Source organism: Peromyscus maniculatus, chromosome 17, assembly GCF_049852395.1.
Source record: "Peromyscus maniculatus bairdii isolate BWxNUB_F1_BW_parent chromosome 17, HU_Pman_BW_mat_3.1, whole genome shotgun sequence".
Taxonomy (NCBI): Eukaryota; Metazoa; Chordata; class Mammalia; order Rodentia; family Cricetidae; genus Peromyscus; species Peromyscus maniculatus.
Window position 1 is genome coordinate 28,173,528 of NC_134868.1, and position 23,192 is coordinate 28,196,719.

General features: G+C 38.7%; 1 protein-coding gene across 14 annotated transcripts; it reads left to right on the forward strand.

Moving 5' to 3' along the window:
- Window positions 1–2,965: 2,965 nt before the first annotated feature.
- On the forward strand, window positions 2,966–20,227 carry Tlr3 (toll like receptor 3). 14 transcript variants are annotated; one of them, XM_076553428.1, is made up of 9 exons: window positions 2,975–3,117; window positions 3,279–3,463; window positions 3,561–3,755; window positions 5,174–5,243; window positions 8,879–9,006; window positions 10,442–10,894; window positions 13,275–13,466; window positions 15,501–17,353; window positions 17,574–20,227. In XM_076553428.1, exons 5-9 carry the CDS (start codon window positions 8,986–8,988, stop codon window positions 17,800–17,802), a joined length of 2,748 nt encoding a protein of 915 aa, XP_076409543.1. In that variant the 5' UTR covers window positions 2,975–3,117; window positions 3,279–3,463; window positions 3,561–3,755; window positions 5,174–5,243; window positions 8,879–8,985; the 3' UTR covers window positions 17,803–20,227. The 14 variants fall into 14 exon arrangements, with proteins under 14 accessions (XP_076409542.1, XP_076409548.1, XP_076409549.1 ...); XM_076553429.1 differs by having other exon boundaries at window positions 3,364–3,463; XM_076553432.1 differs by having other exon boundaries at window positions 3,364–3,463; window positions 3,573–3,755.
- The last annotated feature ends 2,965 nt before the right edge of the window (window positions 20,228–23,192 follow it).

The following is a 23,192-nucleotide window of genomic DNA, read 5'->3' on the forward strand; positions in this document are numbered from 1 at the left end:
AACCTTAGCCCATGTGTCTCTTTAGGGAGCATAACAGAGTCTTATTTCCCAGGTTCTTCCAGCATCCCATGAAACACAGTCATACCTCTGTTGTCTCTAATCTCTCAGTCCTATGGCTATGGGATTATAGTTCCCTATTGTGAACTGTTTAGGAGGGACCCCTCTTTCTAGGTATATACAGTTTTTGGCATGCTTCCAAGAGGCCTCAGTTTCACACCCCATTTGGCACAATAGAAATCCACACCCTCCCCATTATCTGGCTCCTGACAGTGTGTGTGTGGAAGGATGTGTGGGGAATGCATTGAACTCTATTTCCCAGATTTCTCTCTCAAAAGGTTCCCACAACCATCCCTTCTGTAGTTTAACTGAACTCTAAAAGTGGGCATAAAAGAACAAAAGTCTACATGGAACTGGAGTTTGCTCATCCATAGTTAGTTTGACTATCACCTTTTCTGTGTCTGTTATTCTTAATTCCCATGGCCCGATATGAGGAAGATGAGGGTTGTAGCTTTCATTCCCATACTGAAAGAGAGGAAAAAGATGAACATCGTGTTCTAGGTTATAGTCTTATTTTTAAGGGGTCTGAAGTCTGAGTGACAGTCCGTAGGTCATCATCCTCAGTGGCCCTTTCATAATTGGGAAAGATGGATCCAAGGGATGACACCAGCCATGTTCACATCAGTTGGAATGGTTAGGATAATTGGGTAGGGTCCCTTCCAGGAAGGTTCCAGAATCTGGGTATGGATCTTCTTTACCAAATCAAGTCTTCTGGCTGGGGCTGGTAGGCGGGTTCAGAGGTGGGAGACAGTAGGATTCCCTTCACAGACTGGTCAATAGCTTGGCATGCTTCCTGCAAAGTCCACAAGGACTTGAGAGGGGAGTGAGTAGACATTTCTGCCTGGAGGCTATCTCTGAGTTTGGGGAGGATGGGAAGTAGTCTCCCAAACATAACTTTAAGAGGAGTAAGCTTCTCCTGGTAAGGTCTTGAACAGGAAGAAGGGGAGGATGTTGACTAGTTTCCAGGACCTATTTGGTCTGTTTCTCCAGGAGTTTTATTCATCTTTTCTATCCAACCTGAGTTCTGTGGCCTATATTCACAATGTAACTTCCAATTAATATTTAATACCTTTGATTTTGAGTTACTGGGGAGGTAGCCCAGCAGTCAAAATGCCTCCCACACAAGAATGCTTGACGATCACATTTGGGATTCCCAGAACTCAGGTAAATGGTAGGTGGATAAAGGGGCTTGTCTTATAATTCTAGGGCTCAGAAGATGGAGATGAGATATCCAGAGCAGGCTGGCCAGCTAGGTTATCAGTAGTAATGAGTTCTGAGTTCAGTTGAGAGACCCTGCTTCAATGAATAAAGTGTAGAACAATCAAGGAAAATACCCCAAACCAACCTCAGGCCTTGATATCCATGTGTGCATATGTGCATATGCATCCCCCAATACACACACACACACACACACACACACACACACACACACACACACACACACACCCCAAAACATATACACTTGAAAAAGAAAAAAATACTTATTTATTTAAAGCCATTTACTAGTCAACCAACATTATAGCTAACCTAACATATCTGTAAAGAATCATAAAGCACAAGAGAGTATAGGGGAAGTATATTTTTCTTATCTAATGAGGTATATATAGCCTGTCTCTTCATTTCTAAACTGTAAAATGGTAGCAATATGTTTAACAGCTTTTCTGCAATGCTGGCAGGACTTGTTGAAGAAGGTCATTACTCCAAGTGACGTTAGCTGCAGAAAGTTGAAAAGGATTGGAGGGTTGTCTCCCATGCATCCAGAGAGTTGATAATTAGCTGCCTCCCAGTGCTCAGGGAGAGTGTTCGTTCCCTTCCACACATCCACAGCACAGCTAATCTGGGCTTCTTATTGAACAGCAACCCAATTCCAAAAAAGCCTAAGAGAAGTTGGTGTTCCAAGAAGATGAGTCTCAAACACTCTGAGCATTTTTCAGGCCTTAATAATCGATTCAGAATCAAACTTCGCTTCATGCTGACAGCCACTTGGTCAAAGCTCGTTAGATAGCGGAGCCGAGTCAGTGCAGGAGAGGACCATGCAATGGCTGAATCCTGAGAAGAAGACTAGCTCTTCAGAGACTAGCAAGAGTAATGCTCTACCGTGGAATAGTGACTAGAGACATATAGTACAAAAATGCAGCTCGTCCTGTTTTCAAAGAACTCACAGAGAAGAAATCTTGTCAATGCTATTAATAATGTTGGCATCCAGGTGGATAAATGTAGGGGACAATTATTTACTAAGGACAACTGTTATGATGTTGAACTAAAGATGTTACAGCTCAAAGTTAGAAGAGTGTAATCGTGTGCCCAGTAATCACAGGTGTAACCAACTGGACCCTGGGAATGGCAATTTGCACCAAAATGCAGAAATTACTTCTTGCTTTCAATTCTGCATCCATTCACCTTATTCACTTTGTCCTCCACCCAGAGCTGTTTTATTATTAGTTGACAGAAGGAACCACTGTAGTAACTTGTGGTAAGTCCTTAAGCACCCCTCTCTCTAGGTTTCAAATCAAGAGAATCAGGTTAGGTGGTCTCTCTGTTTCTTGTACACTTTATTACATTTTTACTACATATCAATCTGGTTGTATTTTTTTCACTGTGCGTCTGTAATGAAAAGGAAATTGAGTTCATTCCCTTGCAATCACACTTCTTTAACCAACTTGAGTCCTCAAAGTTAATTGAGAAGGAAAGAGTTAATCTGAGCTTGCCTCAGAGCAAACCTGTTTGATGCCAACTTGTGGATACAGTGGGAAACTGGGTCTGCTTGAGCAAGAAGGGCTCTTTGTGACAGCCAGCATTGGGAGAACTCTGCCCTCCCTCCCTCCTTTTCTCCCTCTGTTCCTTTTGACCTCCCTCCAGACCTCCTTCCCTCCCCACCCCACCCCCCTTTGTTTTTTCCTGGTTGTTTCTGGGAGTTCCCTTATTGCTCTTTAGACAAGACCTCTTTCTGTGCCCTGGATGTCCTCAACTTTCCCTGCTGGAAAACTGGATGCCCAGTGTGACCAAGAGATTAAGTTCAACTTTGCTCATTTTGCAAGGTTGTAAAGAAAATAAAGTCAAGTAAGTGACTGAATGACTTTCACTTTGTTTAGGCATGTCCTCCCCCCCACCCGTTTCCCTCATCCCCTGCCCTGCTGTCCTCTCACACAATTCCAGTCCCCCAACTCCACTCTTACCCCCCAGTCCCAAGCCTTTGACCACACACTACTCAAATCTGACAGTTTTGCAAGGATCTGCAACCCACCACGGAGAAAGGGCTTGGCTCGGAAGTCCTGAACTCATTAACTTCCAGAGTTCCACCCACAGGCAGCCGCAGGTTCCTCCTCTTAGATCTTTCTACCTAACGTTCAGTTCATGACTATTTCAATGAGTTCCAGGAGGTCACGGAAAAGAAACAACAAAAAAGGTAAAAGTTTAACTATTTCACTGATAATATCCTGTGTTGCACCAGATATGCTAAGCTTTCTCTCTCTCTTTCTTTTCTTTTTTTTCTTTACCTTAAGTTTCACTTTCAGGTTTGAAGGAAATGTCTGACTGAAAAAAAAAAAAAAACTCTGAATGAAAACTATAAGGGGATGCAGGATCTCTGGCTGAATAAAATCAGAATGCTCTTGGCTTTTGACGTTAATCCACCTGTCTCCCATCTGGGGAGTGAAACTGTGTCAGAATCACACAACAAAAGATGGTAGATGGTGCAGGTACGAGGGGAGAAATGCATCGTAATGCCAAATGCAAATTTAGCCACAAAAATCAAATCTGACTTTTGTGGTAAAACAACAATTTTATGAAGCAATTAAAACAAAAAGTATTTCCTCTGTAGACTTCTGTTCTTGGAAAGGCGTGTTAAGAAAGCTTCCAGAGGGATTTCGTAATAGGCTTTAAAAGGGGGGTGAAGGTGGCTCTGGGGTGTGCAGGGGGAGTAAGTAATAAGTAGTAATAAATGCAATGAAAATATATGTATATGTGTAGTATACAGTACGAAATTCTCAAAGATTAAGTAAAAAGATTATATTAGAAATTAAAATGCTTTTTTTTTTTTTAAATGCACCTTTTCCTTAAAGAAACAAAATCCTACAAAGTTAAAAACTCCTTTCTTCTATTTAGTTGCTGTGGGGAGCTGACATTTTATGATAATGTACTTGAGAAAGAAAGAATTCTCGGATGTCCCTAGGAACTAGTGGCTGGCTTCCTATTCCAGAATAAAAGAGGGTGGTGGGAGAGGAGGCAGGCTGTTCAGGAAGTTGTAATGTAAGGTTGGAAAATGAGCTGCAATATTATGGGCTAGATGGGGAAGAATAGTCAACCTTCCACATATGGCAGTTGTTTCCCTGACTCTATAATGTTATATGTTTGATATGTTTCTGTATGTAGGTGCTGGTGTATTAACTTAGAAAAAGATAGCAACATGTTTATAAACCAAAACATAAATCGTGCTTAATACCAGGTATTCACTCTCTGCACTCTCTGTCTTAGTCATATTAGAGTGCAGTCTTTCCCTCGAATTAAGAAATATAATTCTGTGTGCCTTCTTCCCCAAATGCAAGGTCTTCTCTCTCCTACTCTTCCCCTGCCTCTCTTTAAGAATCATTCAGTGGTAACTTGCTTTTCATTCTCATTTCGTATTTCCACATATTTTTGTCTGTTTGATTGAAATGTATCTAACAGTGTCAAATTACTGTTTTCTTAGTTGTTCAGCTGACTGTGGGGGTTTAGAATTTAACATTTTTCTTTTCCCAAATGTTCTGGAAGCTTTCCTTTACTGTTACCTATTAACTCATGTTACTGATGAGAAGTTATTTATAAAAAATGAATCTCTTTCCTTTGGAAGTAATGATATGGTCACCTTACAAAATGTTTAGGATTTGTACCCCACTTCTCTGTGTGTGACTGTGAGTCTGTGTGTGTGTGCGTGCACGCATATGTGGGGGGTTAGCATTCTGAATTTCCTAAGATTTTATCCATGATTTCCTTTTTTCATACATCCTGCTTTATTAACACTTAGTGGATTTTTTTTCTCTCAATGAAGTATGTTTTCAGATTGGGAATGTTGTTCAGTTACTCAGAGATACAGTTTGTAAGTGCATCAGTCCTCAGTAATTCTAATTTCTATTCACAGCCTTTCCAGAGGGGTAATTATCACCTAAACAAAGACTGGAATACCTTACAGGGATTGTACCCATAATCTGGTAAGCAGGGGACAGAAAACCTTATGGTACTAGGAGGAAAACTTGCTAGTTGTCTGTCTCTTACTTTGACAACTAATGTGTAATGTAAACTTTATGAAAGATACATATGTATAAAGAAGTAGTAAATATCATATGATCACTGGGGGTGCATGAACTGTATACTTTGAGGGAATGGGGAGGCCAGTAATTGAAACACATATTGCAGGTAAATTTCAAAATTAATGCACCAAATAAAGGCAGCCATATGTATGAGAATGAATTAGGTTCCATCCTCTGAGGTTATAAGAAAAATCTGTAGAGAGAGCAGTGGTTGCTTCTGGGAGTAATGTTGGAAATTAACTGGGACGGAGACAGAGGAATTCTCTGGATTTGAGTTACACAGATTTATGCATTTGTCAAAAGTCAGAGAATGTATACTTAAAATGCTTGCATTTTATTATGTGAAAATTTGCATTGGCTAACAAATTCGGTGCAAAAGAAATGCTGAAACTATTGATGAGAAAGTAATCTGTTGAGGGGGAAGATTGATGTTTGTGGTACATGTTTGGAAGCTGATGATACAGGTATTTGGATAGATTATTATATCTGTTTTAACACAAGCATATTCACTGTAAAATTCTTTGGATTGTCTAGAATATTTAAGAATACTTTTTTGCTTCTCTTTTTTGCTTGTTTTGTTTTGAGACAAGGTCTCACTTTGTAGCCTTCACTGGGATGGAAATTACCTTGTAGGCTAGCCTAGCCTCAAACTTACAGCGATCCACCTGCCTCTGCCTCCAAAGTGCTGCTGGGATTAAAGATATAAGATATTGTATCTGGCCCTATTTAAGAATTTTTATGCAAAATTTTGGGAATTTGTTGACCTTAAGATATCTATATAATGGAGCATTTTACAGCAACAAAAAATGACAAATGTCAAGACATGATGAGATGTGGATACATCTTACAAACCTCATATGGAGCAAAGAAAAGAATGATAGATCACAGAATGATACACACATTATCCTTGTTAGCCATGGGAATGTGTGTAGCTGGAGAGTTTCTCTCTGGGTCCTGCCAAGTCCTCGCAGTCCCGCAGCCCACTTATAAAATAAACACACAGATGCTTATATTATTTAAACTCTTTGGCTTAATGGCTCAGGCTTCTTGCTAGCTGTTCTTATATCTTAAATTAACCCATTTCTATTAATCTATAAGTTGCCATGTGGTTCGTGGCTTACCATTATCTTAACATCTTCTCATGGCAGCAGCTGGCAGCATCTCTCTGCCTCGGCCTTCCACTTCCCAGAATTCTCCTCTCTGCTTGTCCCGCCTATACTTCCTGCCTGGCTACTGGCCAATCAGCACTTTATTTATTAACCAAATCAGAGCAACACATTCACAGCCTAGAGAACATCCCACAGCAAATGTGTTCTAGGACCACAGTGAGCACCTGAGAGCATCAGGAATATCCAACCCTACATATACCAATTTACCTGTATATTCATGCCTATGGTGAAGTTTAACGATAGACCCTTTTTTGATATTATAGTCTGGTAAAAGTTATATGGCTGTTCAGTCTCTGTCTTCCTGTCTCTGTCTGTCTCTCTCTTTCTCCCTAAAAATGCCCTAATTCCTCATTGCATTGTAGTAATATTTTGCATCATGGCTGCCACAAGTAATTGAAACTGTAGAGTGTAAACCATGCTAATGAGGGACTGGTGTAATGTAAGATTTTATTAATACTTGATACAAAGGCAGGTAACCTTTTGTATAGGAGATAGCATTGTTTGTGTTTAGGAAGAATGAAGAATTCATGGGGTGGGCATGACAGATTTCTAAAGCACTGGAGAAACTTTTGTTTCTTGATTTGAGTAAGCAATTCTAGTGATATACCCATTGAAAATTCAATAATTTGTACATTTGTGATTTGTGCACTATTTTGTACACATTTAAAATATAATTGCTAAAATGAAAATCAATCAGGGTAGGCCTCATGTGCAAAGATAAGCTTATGTCTAAGAATATGAAATAGAAAGATAGAAGAAGGAAAATGCAAAACTTGATATGGAGGACAGGATTACACAGGATGACCATTATCTGCTTGAAAGCAGTTCCAAAGGAGAGAATATAGAAGGTGTAGGAAAGGAAATTGTCATAGAAAAAGAAGACTATAAAAGTTGAGGGAAAACATGAACCTTCAGACTGAAACCAGTAACAATAGACACATTTTGGAGGAAAGACATAACTTGAAATATCCTTGTGAAATTCCACACTACCACCTTTTAAGAAAAGACACTAAAATGTATAAAGAGAAATTGTTAAGAAAAAATATATATATAAAGGAGGAGAAATTGGATGTATATCAGACTTATTAGCAATGTTAGAGAGTAGAGACAAGGAGATGATGCTTCATGGTTTTGTGTGAAATGTATTTTTAAGTGTATTTTTATTTTTATGAGTGCTTTTCCTACATTGTATATGTACACTATGTGCATGCCTTGGTGCACATGGAGGCCGGAACAGAATGGAGATCCCCTAAAACTGGAGTTACAAATGATTGTGAGTTACCATGTGGATGCTGGGAATTGAACCCGGATCTTTTAGAAGAACAGAAAGTGCTTTTAGTTGCTAAGCCGTGTCTCTAGTCTCGTGATATGTATTTAAGGTTTACATTCCTGTATGAAAAAGCATAACAAAGCTCATTACTTTGTTCAATTAATATATGCTAATAAAAATTAATAAAAAAGGAGTCTGTACTCCAGATAACCCATGTATCAAAGTTATTGAAGACAACAAGACCACAGATCAAACTTTCAAAGGCCTTTGAATTTTGTCAGTAATACTTCAACTCTTTTCTTTTCATTCTTAAACCAAATACTACCAAAAACCAATCCAAGGGCATCTCAGAACCCAAAATTTTCTGTTTAGTTTTTAAAGGAAAACCAAAAGCAGTTTGAAAGAACTCCAGACTCTGCAGATGGTCCTTTGTCACTGTTTGGGAACAATGCAGGTTGTCACAAACTGTGAGGGGAGCCACCTGCAATTCATGCTCAACCAGTGTGAATTAATGAGCAGCTTTGTGTCTCTTGCTGAGTCCCTTACAGTTCAAATTCTCCACACTTTGGCGTTTCTACTGCTGTGCTCTTGTCCAGTGCTTAGCTGTATCTCATGAGAAATTCGGGTTATTCATTATAAAGTAAAATATTAAACATAGAGCATAGCTATAATCATGTGCTCTTAAAATAAAAATAAAAACTTACAAAAATGTTTGAATTTGAAAAAAAAAAAAAACAAATCATGTGCTCTTAACTCCCAGTGTTATTACTTTGGCTGAATAATGGTTTTAGCATTACATTGCTTATCCTGAGAACCAGGGGATCATCTCCTTTGGTCCTCACAGTTACCTGTGGATAATTTCATCTAGATCTGAGAAATGAATTAACTTGTCCAAAGCTACAAAACAGAAGCACCATTATCAGAATGCAGGTCGTGTTATTCCACGGTCTGTCTACTCCCTTCACTGTGTTCCTCTAAGTTTCACTGATTCTTCAGTGAATATTGACTGATACAAACATCAAATTATGAATGAGATTTCTCAGCCTTTGCTTTTGCTACTTGATCTAAATAACATTTTTTTTCATGCTTACTCACAGATACAGTCCAAAACCCCTAACATTTCATATCTTAGCAATATTAACTGGTGCTATACTAACAGTTACAGGAATTTGAGGATGGAAAAATGTGGTAAAGACAGAAGAGCATGCATCTCCTGTGTCACCAAGTAAGGCATCAGAAAATTCTGTGTCGTCAGTAGATGAAGAAATATAGTTTTATGTAAATGTAACACAAATTGCTAAATGGTCTTTTTAATAAAAAATCTGGAGCCAGATATTGGGGTGAAAGTTGAAAGATCAGAGGGCTAAAACAAGCCAGCCATGAGTTCTTACCACTGGCAATCCTCAGCCCAAGAGAGACCTACTTCCTATATATTCTTACCTTAGATACCTTTCTGTGCCCTGCCATCTTACTTCTTCTCTCTGCCCTGCTATATCACTTCCTGTCTGTCTGTATAGACCTCTAGACCTCTATGGTTAACTAGGGCTGGGATTTAAGGTGTGTGCCACCACATCTGGCTCTGTTCCCGGTGTGGCCTTGAACTCCCAGAGATCCAGGTGCATCTTTGCCTCCTGAATGCTAGGATTAAAGATGTATGCAATCACTGCCTGACCTCTATGTTTAATAGAGTGGCTGGCTCTGTCCTCTGATCCCCAGATAAGCTTTATTGTGGCACACAAATAAAATATCACCACAAGTAAAGTCTTTTAAACTATAAATGCAACACTATATTCAGTGAAGATAATCACTATAGAAAACTAGTAAAGAAAACAAGAGAAGGGTATAGTTAAACTCCTAACATTTAGAGTAGGATTAAAATTGCTTCATATCAGTAACTACATGGGTGAGCCTGAGGATAGTATGACCAGTGAAATACACCAGACAAAGGAAGACAAAAATCACATTTTTTTTTCCTGTGAAAGATGAACTTGTAGATTTATAAAGCTGTGGTTACTGGAGGTAAAAAGAGTACAGGAAGACAGAGGAAAAGAAGGTGGCTAACAAATGCAGGAGGGTAGCTGAAATAGAAGAATGACTTGGATTACTATGGTTAAAAGTGACTAATTATATATTTCAAATGGCTACTAAAAAATAATTTCGAATGTTCATATCAGTTCCCAACATAAGGAACTGATAAATATTTGAAGCGATAAACATGAAAATTACTTTGGTCTGCTCATTATGCATCACATACATACTGAAATAGTTACTGTATTCCATAAATGTATGTAATTATTCTGTGTTGATAAAAAATAATTTCAAGAGGAGATTTTTGTCTGTAGTTGACTGACTTGGAGATAGTTTTAAAAGTAGTAAATATAACAATAGATAAAATAATAATAGTTGTAAGGAAATGGCATGATTGAGTTCCTTACCTTTATGGTGGGGTGACGAATAAGGAAGAAGTATCTGCAGTTTATTTCACTTATTGGTGTTATTTGAATTATTTCTGTTTGGTGCATTAATTATATAATATATACTTGTGTGGTGCAAAAGTTATTAAAAGATCGTTTATAGATTTGGGTGATTCATTTTAAAAGAATATACCAAAGGACACAGGAGCATGGTAAAAGCCAGCGTTTTTTATATTTCTTTTATAGGGCAGAATCATGAAAGGGTGTTCATCCTATCTAATACTCTCCTTCGGGGGACTTTTGTCCCTGTGGGTTCTTTGTGCATCTTCCACAAACCAGTGCACCGTGAGACATGAAGTAGCTGACTGCAGCCATTTGAAGCTGACACACATACCTGATGACCTTCCTGCTAACATAACGGTGTTGAATCTTACCCACAACCAACTCAGAGGCTTACCACCGACCAATTTTACAAGATACAGCCAACTTACTATCTTGGATGCGGGATTTAACTCCATTTCAAAACTGGAGCCAGGACTGTGCCTAACACTCCCTTTGTTGAAAGTCTTGAACTTCCAACACAATGAGCTATCGCAGATTTCCGATAAAACTTTCATCTTCTGCAGGAACCTGACAGAACTCTATCTAATGTCTAACTCAATACACAAAATTAAAAGCAACCCTTTCAAAAACCAGAAGGTAAGAGGAGTATGTCCATTTTGTTCTAAGAAATGCAAATGTAATCTAAAGTTACATGAAGTTGAGTTTTCAAGTTAATGAATCCTCAAAGTCTTCATAGCTATTAAGGTAAGAGTACAAACGCTGATCAACCCCTCTTTGTGACTGCTGGGGCACACCTGTGCATGTGGGCACTGTGATGTAAATCTGCTCAAAATTACAGTCTCAAGTTGATTGGAACATTAAGAACTCTCCCTCTCTTGTATTGTCTCATTTGAAATAGGACTCAGAAGAGAGACATCAGCAGCAGAAATGCATCTGACTATCCCATAGGGAACATAGAAAATAAACTCATGGTGCTGCTGAATTTAGGATTTGACGTAGTAAGAAACACAATGAGTCCAAATTCTGACTTAAGTAATAGTAAAAAGTTGAAACAATAGGAAAGCAGACTCTTTGGCTAAACATTGCCTACCCTTTGGAGTTTAAGAAGTCTTGGAATATTGCCTTTTCAGTGGCTTCCACCTTTTTCTTTTAAACGCTTTGCTTGAATTTTAAATCTATGAAAAGTATGTGGTATTAGCTAGTAACCTCAGCAACTCCTAACTGCTTTCTTTAAACCAAAGACATTTGTAAAAGACTTGTCTTCTTTGTTTTGTGGCCTCAAATAAAATATTGAGCCTTATTCTTTCTCAGATGCCGAGGATATAATGTACTACTTTAAATGCTCTGAGAAGCATTGATAAAGTGATATGTTGGCCAGTCTTTGAGCCTCCTTAAATCATAGTGTGCAGGAAATTCCTTTCAATGCAAAGATCTCAAAATCTGACCAGAGAAATTACTAGAGAAACATTTTTTTCTTTTTAATGCATACATGAAAGTCTTATTTCTTTAATATAAATTCCAGTTGATGTTCCCCTAACAGGCATCAGGGTTTTCCTGCCTTTTTGCCTGAATTTGAAGCTTACAGGCAGATGCCCTGATACTCTGGCTTTTATAACCTTCCTACTCCCACTTCCAAGACGTTCCCTGAGCCTTAGCTGTAAGGGTTGTGTTGTTTTCTCTTTCTTCCTTTCTTCCTTTCTTCCTTCCTTCCTTCCTTCCTTCCTTCCTTCCTTCCTTCCTTCCTTCCTTCCTTCCTTCCTTCCTTTCTCTCTCTTTCTTTCTTCCTTTCCTTCTTTCCTTTCTTCCTCTCTCTTTCTCTCTCTCTCTTCCTTCTTTCCTCCCTCCCTCCCTCCCTCCCTCCCTCCCCCCTCCCTCCCTCCCTCCCTCCCTCCCTCCCTCTTTCTTTCTTTCTTTCTTTCTTTCTTTCTTTCTTTCTTTCTTTCTTTCTTTCTTTCTTTCTTTCTTTCTTTCTTTCTTTCTTTCTTTCTTTTTCAAGACAGGGTTTCTCCATGTAGTTTTGGTGCCTGTCCTGAATCTCACTCTGTAGACCAGGCTGGCTTCGAACTCACAGAGATCCACCTTGGCTCTGCCTCCCGAGTGCTGGGATCCAAGGCGTGTGCCACCACCACCTGGGTGTGTTGTTTTCTTAAATGAGTATTTTCTTCTTTTTTTCTATAACTAGTTTCCAAGATTCATGAATTATGTTTACTAAGCCATGTAGCTATCCTTTATAACATAAATAAATGCTTATAAATAAGTAAACCAGTTTATAAGCTTAAATTCTTTAACTTGGTGAGAGAGAAATAAGTTGATTCATGAAGAAACTAAATCCTTACAAAAAGGGTGGGTTTTTTTTGTTTAATTGTTTTAAATTGAAATAGAATTACATCACCTCCCCCTTTCTACATTCCCACTCATCCCAGCTACCTTCCCTCAGATTCCTGTCATGTGACCCCAACACTTTCATGGATATCCTCTCTTTGATTTGCATTGTTACATATGTAAGTGTGTGTGTGTGTGTGTGTGCGCACGTGCGCGCGTGCACAAATATATAGAAATATAACTCACTGAATCTGTTTTTGTTGTTTGTGTGTACATTGTTTCAAGGCTGACTGCTCTGCATTGGACAACCCAATATGGGGGCCCATCATCACTGGGAGAGGATGAACTTTCTTCTCCAGCAGGCATTAATAGTTCTTTGTCTAGGGATTGGTTCCCTTGAAATTTACCCACTTTCATGTAACATGTCTATTGATATTGTCATTTCTCTGGTCTTGTTTATGCAGCCATGTATAGGGGAGGCTTTTTCCACAGCAGACTGGTCCAAAAATTGAGGAAGAATGGGGGGAAAGACTGTAACAACAGTGGCATTTTTAATTGCCACAAAAGTTACTATTCCTTTGGAATAATAGAAATCAGTCAGTTTTTCCTTTGGGATTTACCTCCAAGAGTCACACACTTGGAGGGAGTTGCTTCTGGTGTCTCTCATGTGCATGTATCTACTTTTCACTCTCAGAATTTGATCAAGTTAGATCTGTCGCATAACGGTCTATCATCTACGAAGTTGGGAACTGAGGTCCAACTGGAAGACCTCCAGGAGCTCCTGTTATCAAATAATAAGATCCTTGCACTCAGAAGTGAAGAACTCGATTTCCTTAGCAATTCTTCTCTGCAAAAATTGGACTTGTCATCCAACCCACTTAAAGAGGTGAGAAGTAGAGGTGAAATTATTTCCTATGCTACGCTTAGGTGTGTGTAATCCCTGTGTTGCACAGATGGGAATTTAGGATTTCCAGTGAAATAAAATGATAAGCTCTGCCATGTCTTTAAGACATCATTCAACACTTGCTGTTGGGGGGCCACTGACACCTTCATCAAAAAGAGTTGAGAATTGCCCATTGATGGGGTCAATTCTAATTCCTGTGCCATTGCAGAGCTGTTCTTTGATTTTTGAAAAGACTCTGACTTTAGTTTCCTAATTATATTGTGGAAATCAAACTCCTCCTCCTGAGATCTCCATACAGACGAAAGCACTATGGTGGCTGCCAACTTGGGTTAGCCACTCCTGCACAGGCTTTGTCTTTAAATGTGTGATGAGGTAACTCATCCAAGTAGTCTGTGCTTCAGCCTTCCAAACCTATACTACCTGATGGGACTATGAGGCAAAAGAATTTAGTAGTGCATTTGGCATACAGCAGTTCTTGGTATAAAAAATTCCCTGTGATAGAATATTTCTCAGTTACCTTGCTCTTCTTTGGCCCATGATCTTTGGCTGAACTATTTTCATACACATCTATGTATATATTACACACATTTGGTGCTTTTGAGTCCATTGAGTATTGCTCATATGTATGTGTTTAGAACTGACCATGTGGTATCTCTGGGGAAGACTGACTCTCTTTCTCTCACTAGCCATTAACTGCCTGGAACTCTTCATCTAGGGTATTTACTAGCTACAAGAATATGGGGAGTTATAAAACAATTTTTCAGATATGAGAGACCATGAAAAAAATTATCCTGAAAGAATACGGAAATAATTTGTCTATGTTACTCACTTTATTTTTAAAATACATTTTCTCTGATTAGAACAATTATTGCCATAACCTTATAAAATACATAAACAAGGAGTATTAAAAAAGTCACTTAAAAGTCTATCATCAGAAACAAACATTGCTAGTATTTGTGTATATATATATTTACAATTCTTCTCTAAATAATTATAAGAATGCCAACCACAGCTTAGTCTCAGAACACTTAACTCAGTACCAACACTGTGAAAATGATTTCTCTATATTTTGTATGTATATACATGCTCTTCTTAATCAACTTATTTTTACACAAAAGCAAATTAAGACAAAGAAGGTCAGGTGACAGGGTAGCCTTTCTGGTACCTTACCCAAGACTATGCTCTCTCACACCTGTGCAATATTGACTCTTGGCGGCAAAATAAATGTCCTATCATTGAGCATCTCCCACACAATTAATAATTTAAAAAATCACCTTAACTTTCAAGTCTGCAAGCAATGTTCAGGTGAATGTACTGTAATTTAATAATTGCCTGCTTTTCATTTTAACTCCCTTTATTTATTGCTCAATAAAGCACCCTCTTTTCATCTTCCTAGTTAGTTTTGCTCCATTAGCCCACACTTGTTACAAGCTACCTATGAGAAATCTAAGCCCCTTTGCTTTCACATTAAGTGCAAGCTCTGGCTACCCCCCTCTCTAGAGTCCCTCTTCGAGTACCAGGACAACTGAGGCTTCTGATAATGGAATGTAAGTCAGTGGAAGACCGCTGAAAACACTCTCATGAAATAAAGCCAGAAGAAAACCTGGAAAGACAAGACCAATAGCTCACTTTAGAGTTCCAGAAGAGAAACTACATGTCACTGTTTCATTACATGTGGCCACAAGAAAGTGGTCACCAAGACAGACTCAGGGTTTGCCCCTTTACAGTTTTCACACTTAGTTTATTAAATGCAACTGGGTTCGGTGTGGTTTAGGCAAAATGCTGGGAGATGCAACCTTACCTGGGAAGCCAGGGAAGACCCTGGGGTGTGGGTGTAGGTGGGGTGGGGGTGTGGAAGTAGTTACAGGCCCAGAGTGAAGAAGGAACTATTCACTAGAGGGATAGAGTGGACTGCCCTGCCCAAGTCATTTGGTGAACTGAGCAAAGATGCATTTTAGCATGCCCTTCAGAGCCTGTTACATACTGGTTTTTTGTTTGTTTGTTTTGAACCGTCAGTTTTCTCCAGGGTGTTTTCATGCAATTGGCAATTTATCCGCTCTCCTTTTGAACAACGCTCAACTAAACCTCCACCTCACGGAGAAGCTCTGTTGGGAACTTTCAAACACAAGCATCCAGAATCTCTCTCTGGCTAACAACCAGCTTCTGGCCACCAGCCTCACGACTTTCTCTGGGCTGAAGCAGACCCATCTCACATCGCTGGATCTTTCCTACAACAGCCTACGCGATGTGGGTAACGATACCTTCTCTTGGCTCCCACACCTTAGGTACCTGTCTCTGCAGTACAATAACATACAGCGTTTGTTTCCTCGCTCTTTTTACGGACTTTCCAATCTGAGGTACCTGAATTTGAAGCGAGCATTTACTAAACAAAGTATTTCACTTGCTTCTCACCCCAAGATCGATGATTTTTCTTTTCAGTGGCTAAAATATTTGGAATATCTCAACATGGACGATAATAATATTCCAGGCACAAAAAGCAATATGTTCACGGGCTTGACGAGTCTGAAGTATCTAAGTCTTTCCAAAACTTTCACAAGTTTACAAACTTTAACAAATGAAACGTTTTTGTCACTTGCTCATTCTCCTTTGCTCACACTCAATTTAACGAAAAATCACATCTCAAAAATAGCAGGTGGTGCCTTCTCTTGGTTGGGCCAACTCAGGATACTTGACCTTGGTCTTAATGACATTGATCAAGAACTCACAGGCCAGGAGTGGAGAGGTCTGAGAAATATATTTGAGATCTACCTGTCCTATAATAAATATCTCCAACTGACTAGCAATTCCTTTGCTCTGGTTCCCAGTCTTCAGAGACTGATGCTCAGGAGGGTGGCACTAAAAAATGTGGTAATCTCCCCCTCCCCTTTCCGCCCTCTCCGTAACTTGACTATTCTGGACTTAAGCAACAACAATATCGCCAACATAAATGAGGACTTGTTGGAGGGTCTGGAGAATCTAGAAATCCTGGATTTTCAGCACAACAACTTAGCAAGGCTCTGGAAACATGCAAACCCTGGCGGTCCTGTTAATTTCCTGAAGGGCCTGTCTCACCTCCACATCCTGAATTTGGAGTCTAACGGCTTTGACGAAATCCCAGTCGGGGTGTTCAAGAACTTATTTGAACTAAAGAGCATCAATCTAGGACTGAATAATTTAAACATACTTCTACCATCTATTTTTGATGACCAGATGTCTCTAAGGTCATTAAACCTTCAGAAGAACCTTATCACATCGGTGGAGAAGAATGTTTTTGGGCCAGCTTTTCAGAACCTGAGTAGTTTAGATATGCGCTTTAACCCATTCGATTGCACATGTGAGAGTATTGCCTGGTTTGTTAACTGGATCAACCAGACCCACGCTAACATCTCTGAGCTACCGACTCATTACCTCTGCAACACCCCGCCTCAGTATCATGGCTTCGCGGTGATGCACTTTGACACATCATCCTGTAAGGACAGTGCCCCCTTTGAACTCTTCTTCATGATTAATACCAGTGTGCTCATGACTTTTATACTAACGGCATTGCTCATTCACTTCGAGGGCTGGAGGATATCTTTTTACTGGAATGTTTCGGTTCATCGGGTTCTTGGTTTCAAGGAAATCGAAGCACAGCCTGAACAGTTTGAATACACGGCATACATAATTCATGCCCATCAAGACAGAGACTGGGTTTGGAAACACTTCTCCCCAATGGAGGAACAAGACCAGTCTCTCAAATTCTGCCTGGAAGAAAGGGACTTTGAAGCAGGGGTCCTTGGACTTGAAGCAATTGTCAACAGCATCAAAAGAAGCAGAAAAATCATTTTTGTTATAACATACCATCTATTAAAAGACCCTCTGTGCAAAAGGTAGGTGGGTTTTATGAATGTTTGCGTCTGCACTCATTTTTCAACTGAACTTGCAAAATTACTTCATTGACAACTTGTAAAATGTCTAGCAACAAAATTAAATTCTAACTTTTAGTGAAAGTACAAATACATTCCACAAATAATTTTTATATTGTTAAGCATTTAACTTTTCTCTTCTATTTGTTAGTTATCTAACTATCCATTTTAATGTTCTATTTAGATTCAAGGTACACCATGCGGTTCAGCAAGCTATTGAGCAAAATCTGGATTCAATTATATTGATTTTTCTTCAGGATATTCCAGATTATAAACTAAACCATGCACTCTGTTTGCGAAGAGGAATGTTTAAATCCCGTTGCATCTTGAACTGGCCAGTTCAGAAAGAACGGATAAATGCCTTTCATCATAAATTGCAAGTAGTGCTTGGGTCACGAAATTCAGCACATTAAATTTATGTGGAGATTAAGCTGATAAAGGGATAGATCCAATTTATAAAGGTCCATCATAAATCTGAGTTTTACTTGAAAGTTTATGTTTATATGTATAGATGATGATGTTGTATCATAATTGAATCTCATTTTTTGAAATATTTCTTATTTCAGGCCTCTTATCAACAATTGTTTTATTTACCTACTCCAAACAAATACCTGGGCAGTTAAGAGCATCCTCTGTTAATGACTTCACAGTTGATCCCTTCAAAGGGGTTTAAAAGTAGTCTTTATATAAATAAAACTGAGAGTTTTATAGGTATAATTTATTTTTAAGATGGAGTTTTATTATGTAACTCAGGTTGATCTGGAAATTATTATGCTGGAGTTTGGCCTTGAACTTGTGAAATTACAGAGATCTGCCTGCCTCTGTCTCTGGAGTGATGCCTTTAAAGGCATGCAGCACTACACTCAGCTACATGAGATTTTATAACACTCACATTTTGAGACACTTATAGAACGAAAGATAACTGCTTTTATGGTACAAGCCTACTTCAATGGGAACAAGAGTAAAATATTTAGAAAGAGTTTTTCTTTTTTTTTCAGTTGAAAAGCTTTGTATTTTATTTTCATGTTGGTTTTGATAGATGTTAGGTAGCCTTGAAATCTGCATACTCAAGAACAGAATATTTTCATAATCTTCATAGCATAACAGACCCCCAGACCTTAACACAACTGACTCCATGATGGAAGTACCATTTAGGCCATAAAACTCAGCATGAAGATCAGCCAAGATGAAAAGAAAGGCCTGATGGATTCATCCGTCTGTAGTTCTGGGAAAGTCTCTAAATGTACTAATCTTGCTTTTTGGCTTTTGTAGTTCTGCTTCTGGCTAACTGTTCTTCTTAACTGAAGTATGTCAACCCAGAATATGTTCTTTGTGCTTAAAAACTCACCCTGAGAAAGCCTCGGGGCTACCTACACTGAGATCCTAAACACCTAGTGTGGTCACTGACTGATAATAAAGACTTCCTATTAACTTAAACCCATGTTCACACAGTCTTCTCTGCTGGATATCCCACAACAATAGATGACTTTTATTACTTGATAAAATAGATATTAGAATAAATACTTGCATTTTCCTAATATTTGTGTTTCTTTTGCAAGAGAATTTAAATAATTTTCTTAACCATATTATAGAAAGGCTTGCTTCCGGAACATTGGTCCATAGATTGTCTTTGTGTAAACAGCATTTCCCTCCTTGGGTGACAGACTCAGGAAGTGGCTTTGGTTGAGTCAGTTGGTCTCTGTGGGATTCTTGGGCTCTTAACTTATGAAATTATAATGAGATATAAAACCTCAAATAACTAGAGATGATGATTTGGGTATAATATATTTTTATATATAGAATATTCCTTGTGAATATATTATACCATGAGATGATACACAATGGGTAACTTAGCTCCTAGGAAAAGGCCATTAGATTAGGTTTTATCTTTAATAAAACAAAGCCTTTAGTTTTGTTTTCTGATAAAAAGAGTAAACATCTTGAAAATCCACATAAAATAATTTTCAAAATATCTCTTGCTCTGGTACTGAGACATTAGAGTGTAAATGAAAATGTTGAGTCAACAACCACTCTGCTGACAGTGTAGGCCATCTCTCTCCACTGTTAGGCTCCTCTCTTCTCACACGTACCCTTGAGAATGAACTAACTGTGGAAATCCCACATGCAGTGTTTGGAAGAAAGAACAATCAATGATGATCAGGAGAGAGGTGAATAGGTGTAGAAGGCTATAAAGAGGTGGCATTTGCTCTGCCCTGCAAGTAGCAGGGAGACTTCCAGCAGCAGACAAGAACAAGAATTGGGAAATATGCTCCTCATTCAGTGCTGAATGCCTACAAAAGTCGCTTGTAATTGTGCTGCATGGCAACTTTACTTATTCTCTTCCATTTGTCTTATTTGTTCACTTTTCAAAATTAGTATGGACTTAATGTAAACTTGTATTTTGTGTTAAAGAACTATTAACTTAGTATACTATTTGATGGTTTTCTTCAAATTGTTTTAGTATTGGATTTAGGGAGCCCTTCTAGCAACCACCTGTGTCTCTTTTTCCCTTTGACATACTGCATCATCCTCTCTCTCTCTCTGACGTGTGTGTGTGTGTGTGTGTGTGTGTGTGTGTGTGTGTGTGTGTGTAAATTTACTTGTTGGAATTGCATTGTGCTTCAAAGTAATCCTGGATGTTCCCTTGCTCCCTGTTTAAGCAATCTGCAAGGAGTCTTGGATCCTTTCAATCTAGAACAGTATTATTACACCTTGTTAGTAAGTGAATGCCTTCTGTGCTTCCAAAGCAAGCAATGTGAGTGAAAATCAACTCATACATATGTATGTATCTATAAATATTGCCATATTTATACACATCTAATATGTATATTAAATTAACTAGTCTGGATGAACAATAGTGCATTTTGACGTCTCCAACTCTAATTGATCACCTTAATCTTTGCCTTGCTTTTCTGTGGCCATCCATGCTAACGGAGATCACCATCTCTGTACTTAATCATGCAATTCTATATATACCAGTATCAGAATTGCTAACCCACATGCTGGGGAAGGCAACTTTCGTAGCTACACTAAAAAGCTTAAATACAATGCCTTTTGTGTTAGTTTTACATTCTGTTTTCTAAAGTTGCTTCAGCTAGTATTCGCCCCTCACTCCCTTAAATGAGGTTAATGTTCTTTTGTAATATTGCTAGATTCTGTTGTCAGTCTGCACTCTACCCTGTGATTTCTGATCTCTGGAATTGTTTGGGTTTTGTTTGCATACACAAAAGCTTTTGTATGCTTTGTGTGATAAGGTTTCATGGGTTTTGACAAATGTATAACATATTAAACTTCATCCCTTTGCAATCTTATCAGATAGTTTTCTCACCCTAAAACATGCCCCATGAATTATCACTAAAAGGGGCTGAGGCAGTAACTTAGTGGTTAAGGGTGCTTGCTGCTCTTGCAGAAGACTTGAATTTGGTTCTCAGCACATCAGTCAGGTGGCTTTCAACCACCTATAACTTTATCTGCAAGAGATCTAATGGCCTCTTCTGGTCTAGGAGGACATCTACATGAAAATGTGCATACTTACACACAGACACATACAGAAACAGAAATAAAAATGAGATAAAATTTCTAAAATTATTTATTCAAATTTGGCTTCTCTTGGAACCCGTATCAGCTATGGCCTATTTACTAATTTTGTAGGTTTACGTTTTACATAATGGCATATTGGCATATGAATAAAGTCTTAGTGTGTCCCTAAAAACTGCTGAGTTCATTGACTTATTTGGAACATTGCCATTTGCTGAATTTAAGGAGCCTCTTGCTGACACATTCAGGTGCTTGGATGTAAACATGTCAGCACTCTCAGGGCTGAGTTTCCATGCTGGCAATAAGCAGTTTGAACAGAATCAAGGCAGGCTACACAGTAGACAGCAAACTGAATAGCAATCACAGAATAGTGCTGCAGAGCTGTGTCACAGCAGAACATCACATGACCACTGGAAACCATGGAGACTAACACGGCCAATGGGGATGAGTGCTAACTGTCCTTTGCTTCTTTATAATCTGGTCTCCAATTGTTAGCCAATCCTGCAGAATTAGCTGTTCTGATCGCTCATTGAGTGCCACAACATATCTGAAAATCCCACATGAAGATGAAAAAGAGGTATAAATCCTATCCTGGGAATTCCTGTCTTCCCTCCACTTCAGCTCATGAATAACCCCCTCCTTATTAACCTTGATAGATGTGTGGCTCACTCTGAGAATGCACTTGTATCTTTTTTTTTTTTTTTTTTTTTTTTTGGTTTTTTCGAGACAGGGTTTCTCTGTGTAGCTTTGCGCCTTTCCTGGAACTCGCTTTGGAGACCAGGCTGGCCTCGAACTCACAGAGATCCGCCTGCCTCTGCCTCCCGAGTGCTGGGATTAAAGGCGTGCGCCACCACCGCCCGGCAAATGCACTTGTATCTTAAGCATGCACTTTTGTTCTATGATAAAACTTCCAACCCCCTTCTTTTGTCTGTCTCTGGGGTCTTTCCCAGACTGTTTTGAGAGCCAAGGAACACTGAATAGGGGTCTCCCTCTCATCCATCTCCCTCTCTCTCTCTCTGAGGAAACCTCATCCCTTACCACTTATCAATTCCCACTTCTGAAGGAGACTATACAGTCTGAGCCTACAGTCATCCATAGTGTGACTCTACGAAGAAAGATTTTAATTTTCACAATGTCTACCACCATTACTTGTTAATACTTATTTCTTCAGCGTTTTAGGTAAGATTTGTTTTGAACTGAAATGCCCTCCTCTATTTGAACATCATAAAACAAGCATAGTACTTCTTAAACGTAATAGATATAACTACTTCTTCTCTTCTTGGTAATATTGTGTGTGCTGTCTATCAGCAAGCTTTACTCTTCACTTACATATTTTCAAATTATTTTTATAAATTAATCATTGATTTATAGGAGATGAGAAACATTTTTTTCTCCTATTTTCTTGTCTGCTTTAAGATGGCTGATCAAATGGCCAAATTTAAACAGAATTCAAATATATTTTTTACTGTTGCTTAATATGTAATAAAGACACAGAGAGTGATTTGTTTAAACAAAGTGTATACTTGTTTGTACAAATAAAACTAATAAAATGTGGACACTCTGACTTGTATTTGACCTACACAGGAAGCAACATCCTAGACATCTATAAACTGCCCTTATAATTGTTCTCAGGAGGAGTCTTTATCCCTTGGGTTTAAGACAAAGGGATTGAAGGAAAAGGATGTTTGTCTGACTTCCTGCTCAGTGTCTATAGAGGACCAGGACCTGTCTTGTTTAATACTCCCAGGTGCCCACCATGCAGTCTGCTCACTCCAGCTTCTTGTTCTGCAGTTTGCAAAAACAAAACTCACTTGGATCTATGTAAAGTTTAAGATAAATCCCAGTATTTAGATTTTGCATAAAAATGATACTCTTTTCAAATGGACTAAAAAAAATAATTGAATGAATTTGTGAATGAAGATGAGACCACTTCAATGCCTTTTATTTAAGAATGTCTCATCATCATTTAAAGTACCTCAGGTTGCTTACAAAAGAGATATAGTAAATGATGTTGACCATTAGAAGATATAAATAAAAGTGTCCTACAATCTCTAGAAATGGGAAGTAGGTGAGTAGTTGTCTGGTTCTGGGGCCTAGAACTAGAAATCGACTTTCAACCAATCTCTCTCTCTCTCTCTCTCTCTCTCTCTCTCTCTCTCTCTCTCTCTCTCTCTCTCTCTCTCTCTCCCCAGTTGTCTTCTCCAGAAATTCTGGGAAACAAATGACTTCATTACCAATTAAGTTTTTGGAGCAAGAATATTTTAGT